Raw genomic sequence first — 23,436 nt, 5'->3', positions numbered from 1 at the left:
TCTGTTTGGGTAGAACAAGGACAATAGTGCAGCAGTGTATGATAACAAAAATTGAATTAATGCAGAAACATTATTTTGAAGTTTCGGTGGAGTTGGTTCCTACAAATTTACAGTTTCTATTTTTAGGCCATTTCTTGCCCACGGGTTGCTTATGATTTTGTCTGTTAGTGAAGCATTTTAATGTTTGTAGTAATTGTTGGGAGGGGCCAAAATATATTGTGTTGGAGTTAGAGCCTGATGGGTCAAAAAAATTTGTTTTAAAAGTTTGGCCTTATACTTCTCTTTCTTCTTGCACATGATTTTGCTTTCCTATAAAAAAATAGTTTGGCTAAAGTATACAGTACAATATATGCTTTTGCTGTAACTAGTTTTGCCAATTTGCATAAGATAATTTGACCTTATGGCATATGGCATTTAACAAGAGTTTCTTAAATATATATATATATATATATATATATATAGATATATATATATATATATATATATATATATATAAACTAAAAACAGATAAAGTTAATTTAGGACTTTGACCGAATGATGGATTCAAACTGAGGACTTTATGCTTGACTGTAGCAAGGTTCTTTTTTCTTTTTTTGAATGAATGTGAAACTATGAAACATCATAACATTGGGTCATTTTCTCTTCATTATAATTTTAGTAGTACATATGGACCATAGTAGTTTCTATACTGTCATATTTTATTCATTCATGCCTAAACGTGCCCAAATTGCTTTTCAGGTAGAACTTAGAAGGAACAATAACTAACAAAAATATTCTGAATTTAAACAAAGAGAATTAAATGGATCTTAAGATAGTAATTAAAAATCATATTATTTAATAATTTATAATTGGAGGATGATATTAAGACACTTACAATGTCATTCTATATATTATTTATTTATGAATTTTTGTGGAGAAATATTTGTATAACTTCTGTTCAACTTATAATTTTAAGATTGTAAGGATAGGCTAAACATGGTAAAAGAAATGTGTGATGATGAGCTACCTTATTATTCAATCCATGAAATTTACTCAGGTTTTTTTTTATTATGTAAAAGGAATGATTTATTTAATAATAGAATTTATACTAAACTTTATCATGTAAATATTTTTAGATTAATAACAATACGTAAAATGAGCAAAATTAATTTCTAAGTCAGAAAGTTTAGAAACATAGCGGTGAATTGTGAAAAAAGGTTATTTTACTGTTCAAATTGATTTACTTTTTTGTTTTAATGAAAATGATAAAACCAAATCTTGTAATTTAAAAAGAAAATCAGAGTACAATGATGGTGGGTTATGATGTGAAATTGAACCTCTCTTTTCCGATGAATGAAAAAAAAAATAATGCTAAAACAGATGAAAGAGGGTGGCAGGAAAAGAATTTGGACACGTCCCATTCAATTGAATCCTAGCCCGGGGACCCCATCATGCAACTGTGTAGCTGTCTTTCTCTCACACAGTTTCAGACCAGATGAGATTAGCCATGGCCCTATGCTGCTCTGCATTTGTTGTTTATTTATTTAGATAACTCATGTTAGAGTTAAACCATACAAATTTCTGTGATTTCATATTAGGTCATATAAAATTATATTAAAATATCAACTAACTTAATTTTAAATACTCACATTTATTATCTCATGTTGATTTTTTTCAGTTCTCTCATGAATAACATTCAACACACGTATATATAAGTTACCTGTTTGAATTTATTAAAATTAATTTTGAATGAAAATAATTTTATAATATCAATTTGTGTTAAAATTATTTTTAAATATTTGGAATATAAAGTAACTTAAAACTAAAATTTAATACAAATTTTTTTATTCAATACAAAATCTATTTAAAAAAATTATTTTAACTCTTTTAAAATTTAAATCAATTTTAAATTTTTTTAACGTAAAATTAAATATTTAAAAATTATCTAAAATTTGTTTTAGACTCAAAATTAAATTTTTAAAGTAAAATCAAACGGAGACTAATAAAATCACGTCAATTACATCCAATTACCTAGAAGTAGACGTAAAAGCATAACTGTAGTTGATGACTTGATTTTGATTTGAGTATTGATTGTGTTATTAGATGATAATTTTAAAAAACATTTAAATTACAAACTACTTTCATTTTAAAGTTAGTTTTAAATAATTAATTTCATTTAAAATTAATTTTACTAAATCTCCAAAATTAAAAAAAAAAGATTTTATTATCCAATGCTCTTGAAATATTAGTTAAAATTTATTATAAAAATTATAAAAAAATAAAAAAATAGAAATAATATAATTTTTTTTTAATTTATTAACCAATTCCCAAAGCACAATTATTAGCATTGGCCTTAAATTTTTTTTACGGAAACTGACCTAAAGGGACAGGATATTAATAATAAGGAAGTGAGTGGCAGTTAAAGTTAATAAAAAATGACAGGCTTGGTGGAGAAGCAAAGGTAAAGAGAGAAAAGAGCTTTTATGTTATGTAGAGAAGATGCAGCAAGTAATGATGACCTAACAAGGCCTCAGAGTACCCCACCACCCAATTCCACTTTTTCACAGCCTTTGTGTGATTGCGTGCACCCTCTACTATTGTAGTATGACACCAGGCCCAAACCAAAATCCCATAAATAGCTTTTAAACGAGGACCTATGTTTAGAAATCGGGGCCATAAAAGGTTAAAAACCTAATTTTCTCTTTTGCTTTTCCTCCTTTTCTTAGCTTAGTTTTATACTATTTTTACTTAACCCTACCCTACCCTCTCTTCTCTACTCTCAACTAGACACACATAACAAAACACAGGTGCTGTGTAAAATTGTTCCGTTTTCAATTCTCAATTCTGCAACCCAACATTCTGTTTCTTCCCTCGTTTAGCTCATTTACTACCTTGGGTAACCTTTTTATATAAAAATAAAATCACACGGACTAATTTTATTTTATTTTATAATAGACATTGTTTTACATGTTTTTTTTAATTATAATTATTGTAAAGGAAGAGAGGTATGTCACACACTCATATGTAAAAAACTTTAATTAATATACGAATTTTGTACTCCATATAGTTTGGCATGGAATATAAGGATCTCAACACAATTATGACTAAGCTAGGGTGGAGATTGTTTCAGGCTTTTTCCACAAAGATTCTCTCTTTTGTCGTCTTAAAGTACTTGTCTCTTCTATTGGGGATCACCCTGACCGAACTGTTTGTGGACTTGGAGGAGATATGCTGGAAGATAAAAACCAGAATATGTGCAAATCTCTTTTTTACGATACGTGAATTTATGACTGAATTTTGCATCGTGTAAAATAATGATAATGATTAAATTCTTTTTGACTAATAGTAAAAAGAAAATACAAAAGTTGGTGTAGCCCTGTGGTTGCTGTTACAAGGAAATACCAAAAAAAAAAAAAAAAAGAAGATAGATAAATAGAAATAACCCAAATGCTAGAATTCATTCATGTGCACTCGATCTGAATATATACCATCTTCGGTTGGGCTGAGCCGTTCCATCTGGGCCGGTTCTTTCTTGTGTTCTTGACAAGCTAAAATATTGTAAGAATTAATTAATTCGAATAATTTTATAAATAAATATTTATAAATGATGCATTTCATTTTTTTTAATTAAAATCACTAATCTGATTTCTCGATAAACATCTATAAATTTAATAGACTTCAACATTATTTCCTTAAAAAAGTCTTAATAATAGCTTTACAGTGTAAAGTTCTCATGACTTAAAAATTAATTCAAATTGAAACTTAGCCGACAACATGTCAAACACAAGGCTTTGTTTATTGAAAGACTTATTACAAAATGATTTATCTTTTAGAGACTTTATATAAAGTATAAGTTATTTTGTTAGTTTGGTATCATTATAAAAGGTATTTTTACTTTAAAACCTAGTTTATAATTATAACTTTTTGAAAACTATTTAGATTATTTTATTAAAATAATTAAAAATTCTTCTAATTCTATTTTTTCAAATGCTTAACAAACATTAAACAAATTTCAAAGTATTTTTTAAAATAAAATTATTTCTTTATAAAAAAAATTAAATAACGATTATTAATTCAGGAACATGAAACTCGACTTTTTTTTTTGTTTGAATTCTTGTTTAGATCATAATTGAAAAGGGGAAATAAAAATAAATATTGCGGACTCCACGAATTTCATCTCTATAAAATGAGCGAAGTGATGGTAGGAGTGGGTATTTTTTTTTTTTTTTATCTTTTTTCTTTTCATGTTGATCTCACAATATCCTCGGACACTCCATTGACCCTTGTGTACATGTAATCATTCCTTATAAAGAAGTTGATCCAGCAAATCATGAGAGGGACAAGGAACTGATCCCATTCTCTGGGAGAAAATTCAGTCTTGCTGTGTTGATGAATTAATACGAGCAAGCCATTGATATTTTTTTTACGAGGCCATGTGTATCAATTAATTTTGCTCAAACAAGTACGTAAAATCTTTATAGACGGATTTTTTAAAAATATTTTTTGTAATTATATGCTTAAAATTTGAACTCCAAAATACTAATTAATGAAAAAAATATTAACTTGGATATTCTAAAACAAAAGTCAAAGATTAATCTTTTTGAAGCATTGAGATATAATTAAGAACTGATCTCTTCTCATAAAATCTTTTTATACATATGAACTTAAAAATTAAATTTTGGATCACATACTTAAAAAAATAAGATTATTTTTGAATTATGTTCCATCATGTTAGTCTATTTAAGTTAATTAGAATAACTTTGGGTTGATTAATCTACAAACTAGTCATATTATATGATGTCACATGGAATATTTTCATTTGTTGCACCACTGCATACGAATGAAGGCAGCCAACAATGTTTGGAAAACCATGGATCCTTGAAGGGAATGATAATGTTCCAATCAAATGACAAACAAGTCGTGACAATGTTAGCATATTGATAGCAAAAAATAGCCTCAGAGAATGGTCGCAACTGTCACCAAGGTACGGTGAAGCTCTTCATTGTTCATTCATTGCTTTTGTGTGTAACATGCATACTGGAAGGGAACAAGTGTAGTCATCACCCATAACGTAAATGATTAATAAAACTCATTTTTGATAGGGACCCGTTTACGACTCATGCATTCCGTCGTTGACACAGTTTTTGTGTGCAATCGTTGTAGTAAGAAAAAAAAAAAGAACATGGATTGGAGACACCTTTGAAAAAGAAATCGAAAAGAGACTGATAGTTGGAAACATTATTAAATAAACATTCCAGTCCCTCTGAATTATGAGTTTATGACACGGAGAGTACATGTTTTATGCAACATTCTGTCAACATATGAAGTGTTCTTGAGCTACTGATTTATCATAATTTAAAAAAAAATTCAAAGAAATAGGCGATTTCAAATGTGTACTAAGATTTTATACGGTACAAATTAATTTTGAGACACTTTGTACTCGTTTAATTTGAATTTTGGTAAAATTCTTTTACATTATTATTTTTTACTACCAAACAAAGAAATTGATAAAAGTGTTTATCGGATCGGGTAAACGTGACGAATGTGAAATTTCAAAGTAAAAATAATAAAATTGATTTAGATTGACTCGGTTAATTGGTTATTTTCACTGTAAGAGTTTTCAAAGTAAAAATTATTATTGGGTGAAGCTTGTAAATGCTTACTTTTCCTCTCGAGTTCTGACGAAGTCCAATGGTTCTTTTTTCTCAGTGAAATTTCTGATTTTTGATGTTGAAGTAGGGAGAGATATCTGGAAAAAGAATTTTGATGATTGATATTCTGAGTTGTTTATGTGTCTATAATTAGAAATGAATAAAAATGTAGCTGGAATCTTTCCTTTGGATCTATATTTACATGTTGGGTGTCATGAGAGTCATGCTATGTTAGAGTCACATTTGTGAATTGCCACATGGGAGCTCCATGAGCCGAATACATGTCAAGCTTTATGAAATAATATTTGGGTTAGGGTGACTTGTAAATAATCATAAACTACATGTTTTTATATTACTATGAAGCCGATCTCAAAGATGCGACATGATAAAAAACGACAAATGATGCATAGTCACGGCATAATCATAACATATGATAAAAATTGTGAGAGGATTAAAAAATGTATACCTAAAGAAGAGATGTAATCAATGTTCATTATCTCAATCGAATCATCATCACTGAATGAGAGAGATGATAGAGGATTCGATAACGTTAAGACGTAAATGATATCTTGTCTTTCTTTTCTTATAAGCCATCGAATTAAGATAGCGTTTTAGTCTTTTAGATGGTGCCATGATCCTAAAATATTTTTTTAATAACAATTAAACTTCAATTGTTTACATGATAACATCATGAAATAAATCATATTAAGAATAAAATATTTATCATAAGTACATTTATGATCTCCAACAACAATTCATCATTATTCCGACAAAAATAATTTTATAATTAAAAGTAAATAAATTATTCACGTGCCATGAAAGGTTCCAAAATTTTCCAGGTCTCGTTACCTTGTCCACAGCCTTGGTACTGTGTAAACATAGTCCTTCTTCACCTTGTGTCTTCATTTCCGGAGGCACGTTTCACTTTTGGTGAAGTGCAAGAGAGATACTTCTCTTTACGTAATGACTAGAGGCTCTCACACAAAGTTGTCACATACTCAAATTATCTAAAGAAATAATAATTTTACAATCACGAGTAGGAATAAAAAATAATATAAAAAAATTTAACATTCTGAATTAATTGAGTTAGATGTTTTTGCTAGTTTAAGCATCAAGTGATGGTCCAGCTCATTTTAGATAGATTGATATTATTTATTAGAAAAATAAAACCACACGAATTATATCAAATGTAAAATTGATGATTGTGATTTTTTAAAATAAATATTGATAAAAGATTAAAAAGCATGTAATACAGGATCTCACAAGAATTAACCGTCGTGTGGTTATAACGAAATCCGTTTTCGGAACAAACATTTTTTCTTGTAAATATGCTCATGTAATAATCCCTTATATTAATCAAAATATCATTTTTTTTATATTTATAATATTAATAATATATAATTTAATTTATCATTAAATAGTATTAATTCACAAAATTTAACAGGACTCTGATGAGACATGTAGCATATGTTTTAATTTATGAAAATAAATGAAAAGGGATTAAATAATGAGTATTTCTAATTTATTCTTTGTTTCACTTATGATTAAATAAAACAACATATTACTATGGACATGTACCAAAAAAACATATTACTATGGAGTATAACGTAAAAATAAGGGAAAAAGTTAAAAAAAAGAGGGTGCAGTAAATGAATGATGTTTGAATATCACGAGAAATAGGAGAGTACATTGAGATGTGACAAAGGGTACAGAATATGAACTGCATGTCAAGTCGCTGTTCTTCTTTTATTGTTTTCTCGGCTCAGTATTGAACGTTAAATCACATCATTTCAGAATTCATTTCGACTTTTTCACTTCTCTCTCTGCATTTTCCTTTTTCTCTTCTCTTAGTGCTTTCTTCTACTGTTTTTCTTGGCCTTGCACTCTACTCCTCTTCTATGTTATTATTATTATTTTTAAAAAATCAATTTACATATATTGTGTAATAATTCTTACATTATCTTTTAACTTAATTGTACATTATAATGCATTATAAATTTAATTTAATTTTTGCATAATGTTACTGTAAAAAAAGGTTGCAGCATCAATATGTGATGTTAGTATACCTTTTAAACTAGTTATTATTGTTATAAAATCAACAATTTTTTTAAAACTCAGAGTAATTCTTGTTCAAAAATGAAGAAATTAATCCATTAAAATATTGAGATTTAATGAAAAAAATTCGTTCAATTTTGAATATTCAACATCTAACCAAATACTCAAAGACAAGATATTAATTAATATATAATATCGTTACATTTGAATATATATTCTATTTACTTTTCATTGATTATTATTTTTTAATTATAAATAGTATCATTATCTCTAATTACTATTTAAACCAATTAATCTTAAAAATATTTTTGAAATAATAATTTAAATTTATGTTAGCGTTAAATAAAAATAACTAATTTAATATATATTTTTAAAAATTTTGATGAGTTAATCCTATGTTATTCAACAACAAGACCAAACAAAAGTTGTATAAAATCTTCATATACACGTACAAAATACATACACAATAGTACTAGATACTTCAATCCAACCCCATGTGCTTTTGTTTTGTTTTTGAGAACTGGTTGAGAGGAAGAGAAGCGTAGCTACTGCAACTAGCCTGTATAAGAGAGAGAATCTATAAGTTATAGAAACTCACATGCAACCCCTTTTACCGTTTGCTTAAGGGCTGCTTATTTTTCGGTTGCAAACAGAGGGAGAGAGAGAAAAGAGGGAGCGTGTTTCGTTCCAAACCGCACTGAAGAAATGACTAAAGAAGAAGACTTTAAGCTCCTTAAAATCCAGGTCTTACTCCATCACATGCTTTCTGTCTTTATTTTAAGACCACCCTTTCTGGTTTTTGGTTTTTAATTGCCATTTTCTATGATTATTATTATTATTACGAACACACAACAAAGTTGTTTGTTGGTCTTTTCCTGAGGAATCTTTTCTGTTTTGCTTTTGTTGTTTGCTTTGTTTCTTCTCATTTTCATCATCTACAGACTTGTGTTCTCAAAGTGAACATTCACTGTGATGGGTGTAAGCAGAAAGTGAAGAAACTCCTTCAGAGAATTGAAGGTGCTCCCTTTCTTTTCACCTCTCTTGTTTCCCATATCCTGTCTTGTCCTTACTATTCACTCACTATGCTAATTCTTGTCTACATTATCATCTCTACCTTCCCTTGTTTTTCTTGACTATAAAATGTACGGAAAAAAGGAGAAGATTGTGTTAGTTTTTCTTAGATGGAAATCGTAATCCTAGCATAGTATGTAGTACATTTTATCATATAAGAATCATACTCAAATTGAGTAGTGTAGTAGCATTACTAGCTCACAACAAAGGGTTTCCTTTCATGAGCTATGGGAGTTAAATGAAAACAGAAAAACAGAAACAGTTAAGCCTATTCAGTACTGATTTGCTCCTTTTTTATGTAGACATGGCATGGGTGTTTTGTTTTTAAATCACCAATGTGAAGTCAGGCTTTTAGTTTTGATGTTTGGAACTTGTAGCAGTTTGACCTTGGTGTATGTACGGTATAGATATTGTTAAGAACTTGATAAAATGTATAGAAGAGTTTGTCGGATAAAGAGTATACCAACAAAAAATAGCTCCAAGTAATTTGCCATATGGAGGAAAATGTTTGACTGCTATTTAAAGTGAGAAGCTTATATTTTTAATGTTTGTCCCATGTAAGATTTTTGGGGTCTATCTTTTAATTTATTGTTGTGATTGGAATTGAAATTTTGGTCCCTTGGTTTGATTCACAGGTGTTTACCAAGTTCAAATAGATGCAGAACAGCAGAAAGTAACGGTTTCAGGTTGCGTGGATTCCGCAACTTTGATCAAGAAACTGGTCAGAGCTGGTAAACATGCTGAACTTTGGTCTCAGAAAACAAATCAGAACCAAAAGCAGAAGAACAACAATGCCAAGGATGACAAGAACAAAGGGCAAAAGCAAGCACTGGTCAGGGGACTTGAGGCCTTCAAAAACCAGCAGAAATTTCCTGCTTTTAGTTCTGAAGAAGATGAATACTACTCCGAATATGATGATGACGATGACGAGGACGAAGATGAAGAGATGCGGTTTCTGAGGGAGAAAGCCAATCAACTCCAAATGCTGAAGCAGCAAGCAGCTAATGCAAATAATGCCAGAAAAGGCATGGGAGCCATTGCAGCAGGTTCTAACAATGGTAAGATGAACAATGGTTGCAATGCCAATAGTGGCAAAAAGGGAGGCCCAAATCATCAGAACATGGGAATGAAGGACAGTCCTAATGGGAGGCTTGATCAGAAAACCATGTCAGCTCTTAAATTGAACAATGGCCACCTGGGTGGTGAAGGCCTCAACCTCGGTGAAGCCAAAAGAGCCAATGACATTGGTGCCATGATGAATTTGGCTGGTTTTAATGGTAATAATGGTGCTAATGTTGGAAGTGCCACTGTTTTGGGGGGTAATAATAATTCCAATGGTTTGGGAGGTTTTCCTGTTCAGTCCAATAATAACATGATTCCAGGGTCTTCTGCATCTTTTTCAAATGGTGGTGGTCTTTCTGGTGGCCAATATCCATCTTCTCTGCTAATGAATATGAATGGCTTCAATAACCATCCATCACCATCTCCATTAATGATGAACATGCAGCAGCAGGCAAGGCAAGCCATGATGCAGCAACAACCCCAGATGATGTATCACAGGTCCCCTTTTGTTCCCCCTAACACTGGCTATTACTACAACCACAGTAGTAGCTACAGCCCTGCACATTACTCCTACTCCTCGTATGGCTTGCCTGGTTACCTTGCAGCAGGAGGTGATGATCATCACTCTGCAGCTCACATGTTCAGTGATGACAATACTAGCAGCAGTTGTTCAATAATGTAATGATAGGTTGTAGAGCCAAAAGTTTTTTATTTTATTTAAAAAAAAAAACAAAAAACGGATGGTGGTTTGACCTTAAAAGTTCTATTTACCATTTACCAAGCTAGTATAGTGTTTGACTGTAATTTGGTGGGGCATATGAATGTGTTAGTGATGGATGGATGGATGGATGTGTGAGGCTGAGAGTGAATCATATCAGTGTACTGTGTAGTGGTTGAGATGATGTTTGCCTTTATTTTTAAAAAAAAATCCTTGGTTGTTCTGTCAAATGATTATGTATGTGAAGTAGATGAACATGTGTTATGCTAGAGTCCTAACTTTTCAGGCCAAATAAAGTTTATACTAGTATATGCATCTAGTCTATTATAAGGCAATGTAAATAATATGCAAACCTAACTTTGGTTTTTGGGTTTCTTCTATTTTATTATATTGGAGTTGGATTGGATATGGGACTATGTTCTGAAATTAGACAAGGTGACACGAGTCACTGTTTTCTGTGCACTGAGACATGATATGATGACATCGTGTGTCTTGGAACAGTTGGGTTGACAATGTGTGCATCGCGGTGAGTAATAGTAGTATTATGCACGTTAGGTGGATACGCCCGCGCGTGTCACGTGTGGGGATCATGCAGTGCTGTAAATGGCAGGACCACGTTACAACTTGGGGAGTTGGTCATTTAATAATGTTTATGTTTTACTAGTATGCTAATTATACACATATGATGCTGACATACCCCCAGCCAGGTATAACTTGTATATTAATTGTCACAAACAAAGCACATGCACCTATTTTTAAGAGGCTTTTTTATCCAAAGAGAATTTTAAACCCAACGTTGTAGCCTTTTTCTGGTCAGGAAAAAGGGAACTTAGAAAGGTTTAAGCAGACACTGTTGGAACTGCTACCTCGTAGCATTCCCTAGGGTCCTTCCCTCCATTTGCTTTTATTCATTTATATATCTGGTGCTCATCAATTCTGAGGGTTAAGTTATTATATTTTAAAGTTCAAACATTCTTTCATCAAAAATAGAATAAGCACGCTATTATCAGCAAAGCTAAAGGAATTATATATTTGCCTCGGAATTTTTTCTTTTAAAATATGTGGACGGATGAGCTGTCATGGAGGGAATGAAATGGATTCAATCTAATTTTTTAGATGATGATTGGGAATTTATACTTTCTGTATGAATAATACTCTTTTAAGGTTTAAATCTCATTATGATGTGATGAGTAGATTTACTTTGAAAAAGAAAAGAAACTTGAAGTTGGTTTGTTATTATAAAGGAAGGAAGGGACAAACAGCAGGAGGGCCATCTTGTCTTGTAAACAAAACGTTACTGCCAAGACAAGGAGAATCCAGAATCCATGGACCATGACCATGACCATGACCGTGAGTAATAAATAATCAATAGAATGTCTACAAATGTGGTTGCCAGCAAATTCAACAACAGGTATAAAGTGGAGTAGATACTAGTAGTATATTGGGTAATGAATTACTACTTTCAAGAAGGGTTTTAAAAAACAACTAACTCAAATAAATTAATTCACGCGTTCTCATGGACAAACTAATATTCTTTAACTACTATTCAACAGTCAATTTACTACCAGTAGCTAAATATCTCAGGAATGCTATGCATGTTATGATATCCTTATTGCTATTGGTAGTCACTAGTCAGTCTAAGTAATATCTCAGCTACGCACACCATTTTATTTAAGAATTTTGCTTGGATTTAGAAAGCAATAAATTATATTAAATTTAAAATTTTGTCCGGTCTTCCTTTTTTCCCTTTTTGGTGTTCACCCATTCTTATTTTTTTAAAAGGTTCTCTTGAGTCTAAGAATAATTTCAGTACAGTTATTTATTATGGTTCTTAAAATTAAGCAACTAGAGAATATTATTAGAATATATGAATTCTCGGAGTTCTTATAAACGTTAATTACTTATATTTACAACTAAAGGTTGCTTAACCATTAAAGTTAGTATTATTCTTTTAACTCAAAACGGGGATCGTTGTGTGACAGTGAGTAAAATAGTGGAATTGGAACTCACTAAGAATAAGTTGAGAACTCAAGTTAGGTAGTAAAAATTAGTGAAAACCAAATTGAGTTTATGCATTGAGATACTCTAATAAAATTCTGAGTTGATTTTAGAAAAAATAGATTTAAATTTAGCCTTCACTCCTATGTATTCTCTGGTTAAAAAAAATAATCAAAAATCATACTATCAAAAGATTTATTCAAATAAAAAGTCATCTTGACCTTTAGATTAGTATTATATATTGAATCCTTTCTTTTGGTCATTATACTGATAGTTGAAGCAGTGCCACGGGCCTGAGGCATGGAATGGATGCCACTGAGACGACAAATAAATATCCTTTTCCAATTAAGACACCAAATTGTTACAGTTAAATAAATCAATATAAAATTCACCTCTACATAACAAAATGTTTTTTTCTACGCTTAACATAACTCTTCTGAAAAAAAAAACATAACTCTTCACAGTTCATGCAATTAAAGGCTTCTCGGTTTAATTGTCAATAATATATTCCGTGCAGTGCAGCTCTCTAGCAAGTTACTAGATTGATGGGCACCATATGATAGGCTTATAAAAAAAAGAAAACGAAGAAACAAAGGCATGGCGACAACATTTATATTTGGCTCAACTCCACGTGAGATTGATTTGAGATTATCCACTAATATATAATCTTGTGTTGTTCTTGCTGGATTCGGGTTTTGAAGCATCGCCACAGGACACGGCCAAGATTCTGCACAGATAAACCATTATTTAAACCATAGCTCATCTTTCATAGCATGCACCAAATGATATACAAAAGACAAGGTTGACGAAGTCAACTAAAATGCCAAGAATCATTCTAAAACAACATTTGTTGTCCATTTTCTTATACAAACATCGAGGTTTTATATTCTGCAATATTTCAACTCTTTTCTCTTCAGTCCACACTTACATTCTCTAACTGCTTTTTTTAGGGCATTCTCTACTTTAAGCTAAAATATTAGTCAGACTCACCAAGTGATATGGGGTTTATTTCATATTTAATACGGCTGATTCATAATTTAACGAGCATAAGAAAATTTCAGTAAAAAATAATGTGTTAGAAACTCCTTTTTTTGTCTCATTATCTGTCTTCTAAATAATATAACATTTCTTGAAAACAATTTATAAATTATTGTAGATAAAATCATTTTTTTTAGTCTTGATACGAGCAATTGAGGCTTTGCCAAGTTCATTCTGGTTATTTCTCGTATTCTGGATTTTAGCTTAATTTCAATTTTGTCCCCTTCTTTCAATTGAATATTTTGATACTCATTTACTTTATTAATATTCCCCTCACTGATTATAAGATTATTTTTAAAAATTTATTTATTTTTTATAAGATGGTTTTCTAATTTCTAGATGCAATCAATTATTTTATTTTTCTATATACAATCCTTATTTAATTATTCTCTCTTTAAACATTAATGTGAAATAAATAAGTGGATAGAGAGAGAAAAAATGAATAATTTGAAATCATAATACCAATAATAACTAATTTTTGTAAGGATGTGAATTAATTAAAAAAGTCTTATAATTAAAGATGAAGGAATATGTATGTTAGCGTGCTTTACTTTTTTTGTTCTTTCTATGTGTGACAGTGTGAGGTCACCTAGAAATTAGAATATTAATTACAAGTAACATGATGTAAGATTGAGGTAAAAAAATCATCTTTAGTTTAAATTAGGAGGGATTTTAATTTTCTATATTTTTTTAGTTATTTTTTTTAAATAAAATAAAATAAATATGATTTCTATGTCTATTATCTTCTACGTAACATCTTCATATTCTCATTTTCTATCCAAATATTTAGAGGTTTATGACGAATTTGAAATATGAAATAATTTATAGGTTAAAAAGTTAAATTTTAGTATAAATTTAATAATATTTTTAGGATTTTTTAGTATGTCAGATTATAGTTTGAAAAGAAAAAAAGATTTTTTTTATAACTTGTGCAAAATCTAATATTTTTGTTGGTCAATTTATGAAAATTTTGAGTAAAATTCAAATTGAAGATCGTAAGTAGAAGAAATCAATAGTCTACATTTAAAAAAAATAGAATTAGTTAACTTAAAAATTATGGGATCAAAATCATAGATAATCCAAATTAAAGAGTCCAAATTTCTAATAAAATAAAAATAATGAGAAAATATTTAATTTTTTTTACTTATGAAGAAATTTGGCCCCCTGGTTATTGTAGAAAAGTAGAAATTAAACATCAGCATCAAGGTTTTTTTCCCCCTCCATTTAGTGGGCATGATAACGTTAGCAATCAATGTAGGCCACTTTTTAAAGTGAAACACCGGCTTAGATTATAATATTGTCGAAAAATAAAAATGAAGTGTCAAAATTGTACTTAATTGCTTTCATAGAAAGCCAATAGAGACTGGATTAGATTGCTTTGATAGATAGAATCATAGAAGTGCTATTTCATTACCTGCATTGGTATTTTTCTTAGACAAGGACAAAAGTTATTGCCAATTTCTTTGGAAATAACTAGGGAGTTCCCCATCTCCGTAGATCAAAATTCTTGTTGGATAAAATATCCGAGTGTTAGTCCTACGAGAAATCTATTGCAATCTTAACTTTCCTTCCCACTACATAACCACTGCAGAAAATCGATGATCATCATATAATATAATACATGACAACTATCAATTTTCTTACTACAAAGCTGCATCACGAATGGGCAGGTTCTGATGCTAAGTTTATTCAGAAATCAAATTCCAAACACGAACACAACCATCCTCTCCCGAACTGACCACTCTTTCCTGATCAATGAAAACCAAGCCGTATACTCCACCTATATGAGCACCCTTTATGGTTCTGCGGCTTGATGCTGGCTTTCCAACTTCATATATAATGACACATGTATCAAGGGAACCAGTGGCTATGAGTGTGCTATCAGGTGACCAAGCTAGGCAGTTAATACGTGCAGTGTTAAACAACATGTTATTAAGCTTCACCAGAAAGAGAAAATTTTCATTCAAATGCCAGCTCATGATCAAAGCAAGAATTTATTTAGTCAAAACAACTAAGCATTTCAGTAGCTATCATCCGTGAAGCACACGAACTTCAAGAAATGAGCCGCGTCTGTGTTGGAAACTGCATTGGTAATTCAGAGTTTGTTGTGTTCGTGTCAGTGACTCAGTGATGAAGCACTATTATTAAAAACCTACGTTTTGTATGAGATTTTATTTATTTATTTTATAGTCCAGTATTAGATCTTCAATTGTGTGTAGACATATCCGGGGTGGGGAGTACTACATTCAATACTCAAACGTTATAGTAGTAGTATTTTCTTGTAATTATCCTAATTTACAAAACAAGTACCATACGTACATACATACAATGAATATCCCCTTTCCTCTTCTAAACATTGAAAATATGGTTATAAACATTATTACATTAGGAATGTCAAATATAACATTCAAAACTTGAAAAGGGTTCTTCGTATTTTGTCATGTATTTGTGTAAATTAGTGTAATCTCCCTTAAATAAATCAGTGCGAGAAATGCTAACTTATTCTCTAATCCACTCTTCGTTCAATACAAATAAATCTAAGTACTATCTACTCAAGGCAAAAATCATTAGTTTGGAATGAAAGTAAGTTCAATGTCCATTAAATCTTATCTTATGAAGAAGAAAAGAAACAACTACACAAACAATTGGCCGCCTAATGATAATGTACCCCCTGGACGGATTAAATTGTAAAATCAAGAAGTAAACACTTCAACTACTCTTAAGTGAAAGATTAAAATCGAGTTTGAATTCCCGTTCATTTCTGCTGAACATGAATCCTTTGTGAGAGTAGGATTCCCTTATGACGTGCATTGGAAAGTGTAATTCACACAAAACAAACATGCTCTAAGGGATAACTGTAAGGGCTTCAAATTCACAATTATCATTTGAATATTTGTTAAAAGCAGAATTTTTGATAATTTTCTTTTAGATCTTACAATCTACTGCACTGTCACATCCTCGACTACTTTTAATCATCCGTGAGTTTGTGTTTATTTTGGTTACATACTTACATGTATAGACATCCTTTTAACTAGAGTCTTTTCTTCTTCTTTTTTACTGATTTTTAACTAGAGTATTAAAATTCATTAATTCAAGATACAACTTCTAATTTATAAAATTTAGAATCGTTTTTTTTTTTGTTGGACACACTGAATCGTATGTAATGCACAGGTGTTGTAAATTTTAACAAAACAACTGTGTAAAACTGACGATAGGTATCTACAGCTGTACTTTGATATGCATCAAAACTGACTGGTAGCTTGGCATTGAGTAAAGAATTCATCTCAAAGATGTGCTGATTGTGGATATAAGATCCAAACAATAATAAAATATCCAAGAAAGTAAAATCAAGCAACAATGAGAAACATTCCAGTACTAAGAACTGTGTTTCAAACCTTGCTCAGAAAAAAATTATGTTTCATGTTTCTGGATATTTCTATCTTATAAGTGGGCCTTTAAGTTTTAACTGCTACTTTTTTTTTTAAAACAAAAAAAGAACTTTCTTTTTTTTATGCCCTCTATTCCAATATGAAGGTAAAAAGTATGAATTGGTAATAATGATTGAAGACTTCATCTAATTCATGCTGAATCTACAATGCAAGCACTATTGAGCTACATTGCTTCATAAACAGTAAACTTCGTTAATACAGATTAGATTCATGCCAGACATAAGTTCAACATCTAATAGACTTCATGGTTTGGCTACTAGCCTACTACCAAACAGAAATATCTACTATATTTGCCTATGAATAATTCCGCAATAAACGTGGAGCTTCAGTGTTTGCTATGAAGGAATGGATGAACATAAGATGTATCTATAGTGATAAATCATAAATGAATGATGACACATGTCAATGAGTTACCTTGTTGTCAAATCCAGCAGCAATAACTTCATCTTGGCCAGCTACTAACAATTTGATTAACCCAAATTGTTTACCCTCAAACTTACCACTATATATCCCATGCCAGGAATCCATCTAATGACCACTCCATCATAGCTGCTGGACAAAAGCATCTTTTCACTTCTGTTGAGCATAGTCAAAACAGTGATATTTTTCATGTGACCAGATAATGACAATGGGCTTTTATCTAAATCCTTGGCAGAATATAAATAGGTCGTGCCACCGAGACAGATAGTAAGCAGATAATCATTCTGCCAAAGACGACCAACAAGCATGTCCTCCACCCCGCCAGATTCAGTACATGTCAAAGTCTTATTTACAGTTCCACTACTACCATCCTCAACAATATCCCATACTTTTGCAGATTTGTCAGCGGAAACAGTAAGAACCTGCAATTGATTAATAAGTAATTCAAAGTAGCATGTAAATAGCTGCCCTGAAAATCGAAAAAGTTAAACATGATCGAATCATTTTCATCCTGACATGATTAGATTGGTATTTATTCTAAGTTCTTACACTTTAAAAAAAAATATCTTCTGTCACCATTGTATTCTATTGTATCACTTGCATGTTTATAGCTCTTAATAATTCTTGACTAGTTCTGCACCTCTCCCCAAAGGAAAAAAGAAAAACGTTTTTTTAACTAATAGCATGTTTGGAATTACATTGCAGAAACCACATTGAAGTAGATTCAACTCACAAGCTACATAAATTATGTAGCATGGGAATGAACACGCATATGTGGTTCTCAAACGGTATCCCAAACATACATTAATAGCATGTTTGCATTGGCATCTCATTGCTTTGGATGCGCATCATTCTGAACGTTAGCAATAGTTGCTTCTATGTCAATTCAGCTATTGGACGTGAATTCTTGTAAAGGCTTGACCTTTGGACGCTGAACCAAACACAGGCTAAGTCAACTTGAAAGAGTAAGATTCAAACACAAGCAGGAGCTAACCTGTTTGCTGTCAGGACTCCAACTAACAGCATATATGCTGCCTTTGTGACCATCCTCCATGGACAACTCACCAAGTTTGTTCCCTGTCTTTCCATCATATATAGTACCCTTTCTACCTGAGCTAACAGTAATGAATTTGCTCCCATCTGGAGAAAATCTAACACAGTTGACAAAATTCGTATGGTCCCTGCAGATACAGAATGTCTTCTATGACAACCTGAATAAAGAAATGGAAACCTACTCAACCCAAAACATTTCTTTCATGCTAAAACTTGACCCTATTTTCAAAAGTAAAGAATTGACAATTGACAATGCCGTGATATGATACTCTTGAATCTTGATCATACATTATATTAACTACAACAAAGTTATCTTTGTCCAGACCATGCAAAAACTCTTGAATCTTCATCATGTCTATTTATAAAATTTCTTGATATTCCAATTCCCCGGTAAAAGGCAAGCATTCACTTCTTGTTTACCTTTACCAACATAAGAAATGAATATATACACTACCCACTTAAAAAGAAGACAAGGGAAAACAGAAAATGAAAAAGAAAGGAGAAGCTCGTAGATAATTTGAAGAAGCATTTATCCACTTTTAAACCACAGTGACAAATATGCAACCCCGATAGTAAAACTTACCTGATGGACATATTGAACTTGAACGGTGGACCATCATAAAAATTCGCCAAAAAATCTTCTCCACATGTAACAATGCGGAATGGCCTAGTTGTTTTAAATGCACAACTTAAAACTCGGTGTGAATGGCCATCAAAATCTCCAACAGTGGAACCTGAATCCCACCTTAAAATTCAAAATATGTTGAAGATGAAAAAAAGGGTCAGGCAGTCAGATGTTGAAAAGATGGAAGCACATTTACACATATTAGTCCATTTTTCTAATCAAATTCTGGGAGCATGCAAACTCAAATTCAAGCATTATGATTTGATGTTGTTATATACATTATGAATTGAGCCATAACTGGAAAAAAAATGGTATCGACAAATTCAAACAAATTAATATCATTTCAGTAAGGAAATTACATAGCTAAATCCATCCAAATCATACAAGGCCATAAGAAATAAAATTTAAGTACTTAGATGCCACGGTGTCGTTGACATTGTAATCAAACAGTATCAATTGAATTACTACTTTCTTGAATTATTTTATTAAAAGAAATTCTACACTATTTACATGGTCTCAACTCTTGAGAACTACACAATATTAGTTTGAATAGCTCAACTGGCCCGGTCACATTACAGACACATTCACATCTATCAACTAGCAAGTGCTTAATTGCATATGCACGAACTACGCATTGTAAACTGTAAAGTGTGCTTAATAAAACATACTTTAAAAAAAAATCCTTTAATTTTTGTTTGTCTACTTATATTGTTTTTTTATAATTTATTTCTTGACATGACACTCGACCATAGACCTCAATTATTTCATTTCCTATATAATTGTAAGCTTTTACGGAAATCTCTTTTATATTGGAAGATTTTTATTTTAGTATGTATTTATTTGAGCAATATCAGACATATTGGTTATTATTTTTTGTTGATTCTTATAACAAGAGTAAAAACTTTACCTCAATTCTCAACCAATTAGAAATAATGATGGTAGGCATGATTTTTAATGAAATTAATTATAATTTATAGTCAAATAACAAAGAAAAACCTTGTAAGTATAGACAATTTTCTCAAAAGATATTTAAGCATGTTTTTTTATTTAAAAAATATACATAAATATTAGAGTTAAATAATCATAACAGTCTAAATTAATTTTTAAGATATTTATTATAAAAGTCAATAAATTTTTAAGATATTTATTATAAAAGCTAATAAATTTATCATTATGTGATTTATGATTAGAATAATAACATAAACATAACTTTTTCTCTAAATATTGTATATTTTTTAATAAACAGTTATGGCCAATAATGTTAAGATCTATGCTCCACCAAACAAAAAATCTAGATATTAAAATTTTAGTCTCCTGTGAGTGTGACAAGCTTGGAAGAATTCGTGTTATTAATTAAATAAAAGGAATTGAAAAATTGTCAGAACAATAGAAAAGTGCAATAAAAAGAAGAAGTTAGTTACATAAAGGCGCGAACGAAGGACTTGCCCTTGCCGTCCCCACAGGCAACGATCCTCATCCCATCGAAGGACCATTGCAGGTCGTCGATCCGACCCGAAACTCGTTCTTGAGAACGAACTCGATGTGGGTCCCCCATATGCGGACGGTGCCGGACACGTCAGCATAGGCGATCCACTCGCCGTTGGGGGAGTAGCGCGCCACCGTGACTGGGTAGGCGTGCTCGCAGTACACCCACACCTGCAGTGGGTTGTCGAGGTTGCGTATAATGACCGATCGGCCAGTGCAGTAGAGAATGTTGTTCGTTTTGGCGTCGCCGGAGATGAGAATGTCGCCATTGTCGAATTGGGATTTGCTCTGTGAGCATTGATTTTTGTGGTTCGTTATAGAGTGAGTGAGAGTGTGAATATCCGGGAATGGAGGGCCGCGTTTTGAACAACTTCGCCATTCACATCACATTTCCCGTTTTTCTTCCATACGTACATTGGAAACAAGTTTAATTATTTTAATTAATTCATTATTAACGACTAATGTAATTTCTAGAATAATTCATTCAATTAGTTAGATAACTCATGTTGAGCAGATGTTTAATTCCTACGAATCAACAAAAGTTGTATAATAACATTTTTTTTTCTATCCTTTTCATGTTCATGATTCAATATATTATACATCTCATAATATATAAATCATTGTACCTGTATCTCATTATTAATTATCTAAAAATAAACAGTGAAGTACTCTTACAGAAACTGGTGAAGTGGTTACAAAAAAGAAGGATTAAATGCAAATTTGCATTGAGTTTAATTATTCTATACTGTTGTATTGATAAGTGATATTCAAATTTATTAATAATTTGTATATAATTTTGTAACTTAAAATTGTAATATTTTAATAACAAAATAAAATTAAAACTATGCGTAAATGAAGAGATTGAAAGATAATATTTCTACTTTCAATAATTATAAGTAAAAAAAATACAGTTAAGAGAAGAGAAAGGAAAGTATGCAGTAAATTAATTAAAGAAAGAGGAAAAATAAAAGTCTTATTATTCAAACTATGTACTATAATTTATAAATAATTGGATTGTCCCACAGAAGAATAATCAACTGTAAACAAAACAGAAGAATTATCCGAAGGATATATAATTCACAATTAACCTACAAAAACTTAATTATACAATTAATTTTATTAAAAAAATTTAATCAATTTCTCTAATTATTAAAACAACCACATCCTTATCAGTTCAACCAATATAAAACAAGATTTTTTTACCTTGATTGTCAATACAATCCATGTCAAACAATAATTTTTTTAGCAATCCATGTAAAAAAGACATCTTTGTAAATAGACATTTGGATTCATCGTCAATATAACGGATTTAAAGAGATAATTTTATATTGATTGTTAATACAGTTGATGTAAAACAAAAAAAATAATTAGCAATTGATGTAAAATGTCGTTATTGTTAAATATTTATGTCGGTTGCCAATACAATCAATTTAGAAACACAACTTTGCCTAGCTGACATAAAAATGTTAATTTACAAAGTTTTCGTCAATCAAATAACAAAAATGACATAATTGTAGTGTTTTAAACAATTAAATAATTTGATTGAATTTTTTTAATAATTTATAGATTCAATTGATTTTTTAGTTATAATTAATAGATCAATTGCATAATTAGGAATAAAAAATTTAAACAAGCTTCTAAAGATAATTATGTAACATTATTTGAGTATCTCACATAGTTGTTGTTTTTCCATCTTAAGTGTCTTTCATAGTTTTTTTACTCACCACGATGATGATAAGAGCACTTGCTAGCTTCAGATTCAAACGAAAATATTCACGTTGATTCCATCCAACTACCCAAAAGCCAAAAGGGTTATTGGGAAAATAACAAAACTATACTATAATTTGGAAGGATGAAAAAGTGGAAGAAATATACAGGGTTACATTAATTTAGGGGCAACTATACTGATATATTGTTTTCGTATGATAAGAAGTAGTCCTCATAGGAAGCAATAATGATTAATTTATGATATTTCACATGGTGACACGTCACTTAATTTTATTGTTGGTTAGAATCTTCCACCGATCATAACTCTTTGTAGTTAGTCATTTTTGAGACATCGACATTTTGTTTCTTCTTACTTCTAAGATCAATGATTGTCCATATAAATCAACACAAAACTTTTCATGTTTTGTCTTCACTCACATGTTTCAGAAGGTCACACATCTCATAACTACTCAAAGTTAAACATGTTTAATTGTAAAGTTCTCATGTGATAGACTACCGAAAATTAGATGTATCTTGTTGGTATAGGTAATATCAATTAATTCCTTTAGGTTATCATCAACTGCATAGTTTCATACTTGCACAACTTCTAGATCCTTCTCATTCTGAGCGATTCAATCAAGATATTACAAGTTCATCAGTTTCCGCCTGGTTCGTCCTCAAATAACATTTTACTCAACTTTTGGTTGGTTAAAACTCTTTGTAGGTAGTCCTTTTTTAGATCTCAATAATCTACTTTGTCTGCTTTCAGGGTCAATAATTATCTTTACAAACCAACACAAAACTTTTTAGCACTCGACAATTAGAGACAATATTATAATAAGCACATACATGATGAATATTATTCTCTTAACAAGATTTATTTTACTAATCATCAACTAAAATTGAAAGTTCTATTTTTAGTATATTTTTCCAAGTTCACTTCAATAACCTTCGGTTAAATGTTAATCTTCGACGTCATAATAATAGCTTTTGCATTAAAAGTGATGTGTTTTATTTTTGCAGTATAACTAATGATGTGCTAAATAATGTATTACCAAACTTTTTATAATATTAATAGAGTTTAAGATTATTTTAAGTGTCAAAAAAAGTTTAGTTAAAGTGGAA

At 30.7% G+C, this 23,436-nt stretch overlaps 1 protein-coding gene and 1 pseudogene across 1 annotated transcript; one reads left to right on the top strand and one right to left on the bottom strand.

Moving 5' to 3' along the window:
• The first annotated feature begins 8,162 nt into the window (after positions 1 to 8,162).
• LOC114369789 (heavy metal-associated isoprenylated plant protein 37-like) lies at positions 8,163 to 10,766 on the top strand. The gene is made up of 3 exons (XM_028327042.1): positions 8,163 to 8,429; positions 8,627 to 8,702; positions 9,392 to 10,766. Exons 1-3 carry the CDS (start codon positions 8,391 to 8,393, stop codon positions 10,498 to 10,500), a joined length of 1,224 nt encoding a protein of 407 aa, XP_028182843.1. The 5' UTR covers positions 8,163 to 8,390; the 3' UTR covers positions 10,501 to 10,766.
• Positions 10,767 to 15,145: 4,379 nt separating this feature from the next.
• LOC114371853 lies at positions 15,146 to 21,241 on the bottom strand (annotated as a pseudogene).
• Positions 21,242 to 23,436: the final 2,195 nt, after the last annotated feature.

This window comes from Glycine soja, chromosome 10, assembly GCF_004193775.1.
Source record: "Glycine soja cultivar W05 chromosome 10, ASM419377v2, whole genome shotgun sequence".
Taxonomy (NCBI): domain Eukaryota; kingdom Viridiplantae; phylum Streptophyta; class Magnoliopsida; order Fabales; family Fabaceae; genus Glycine; species Glycine soja.
This window is presented reverse-complemented; position numbering and strand designations above follow the sequence as displayed.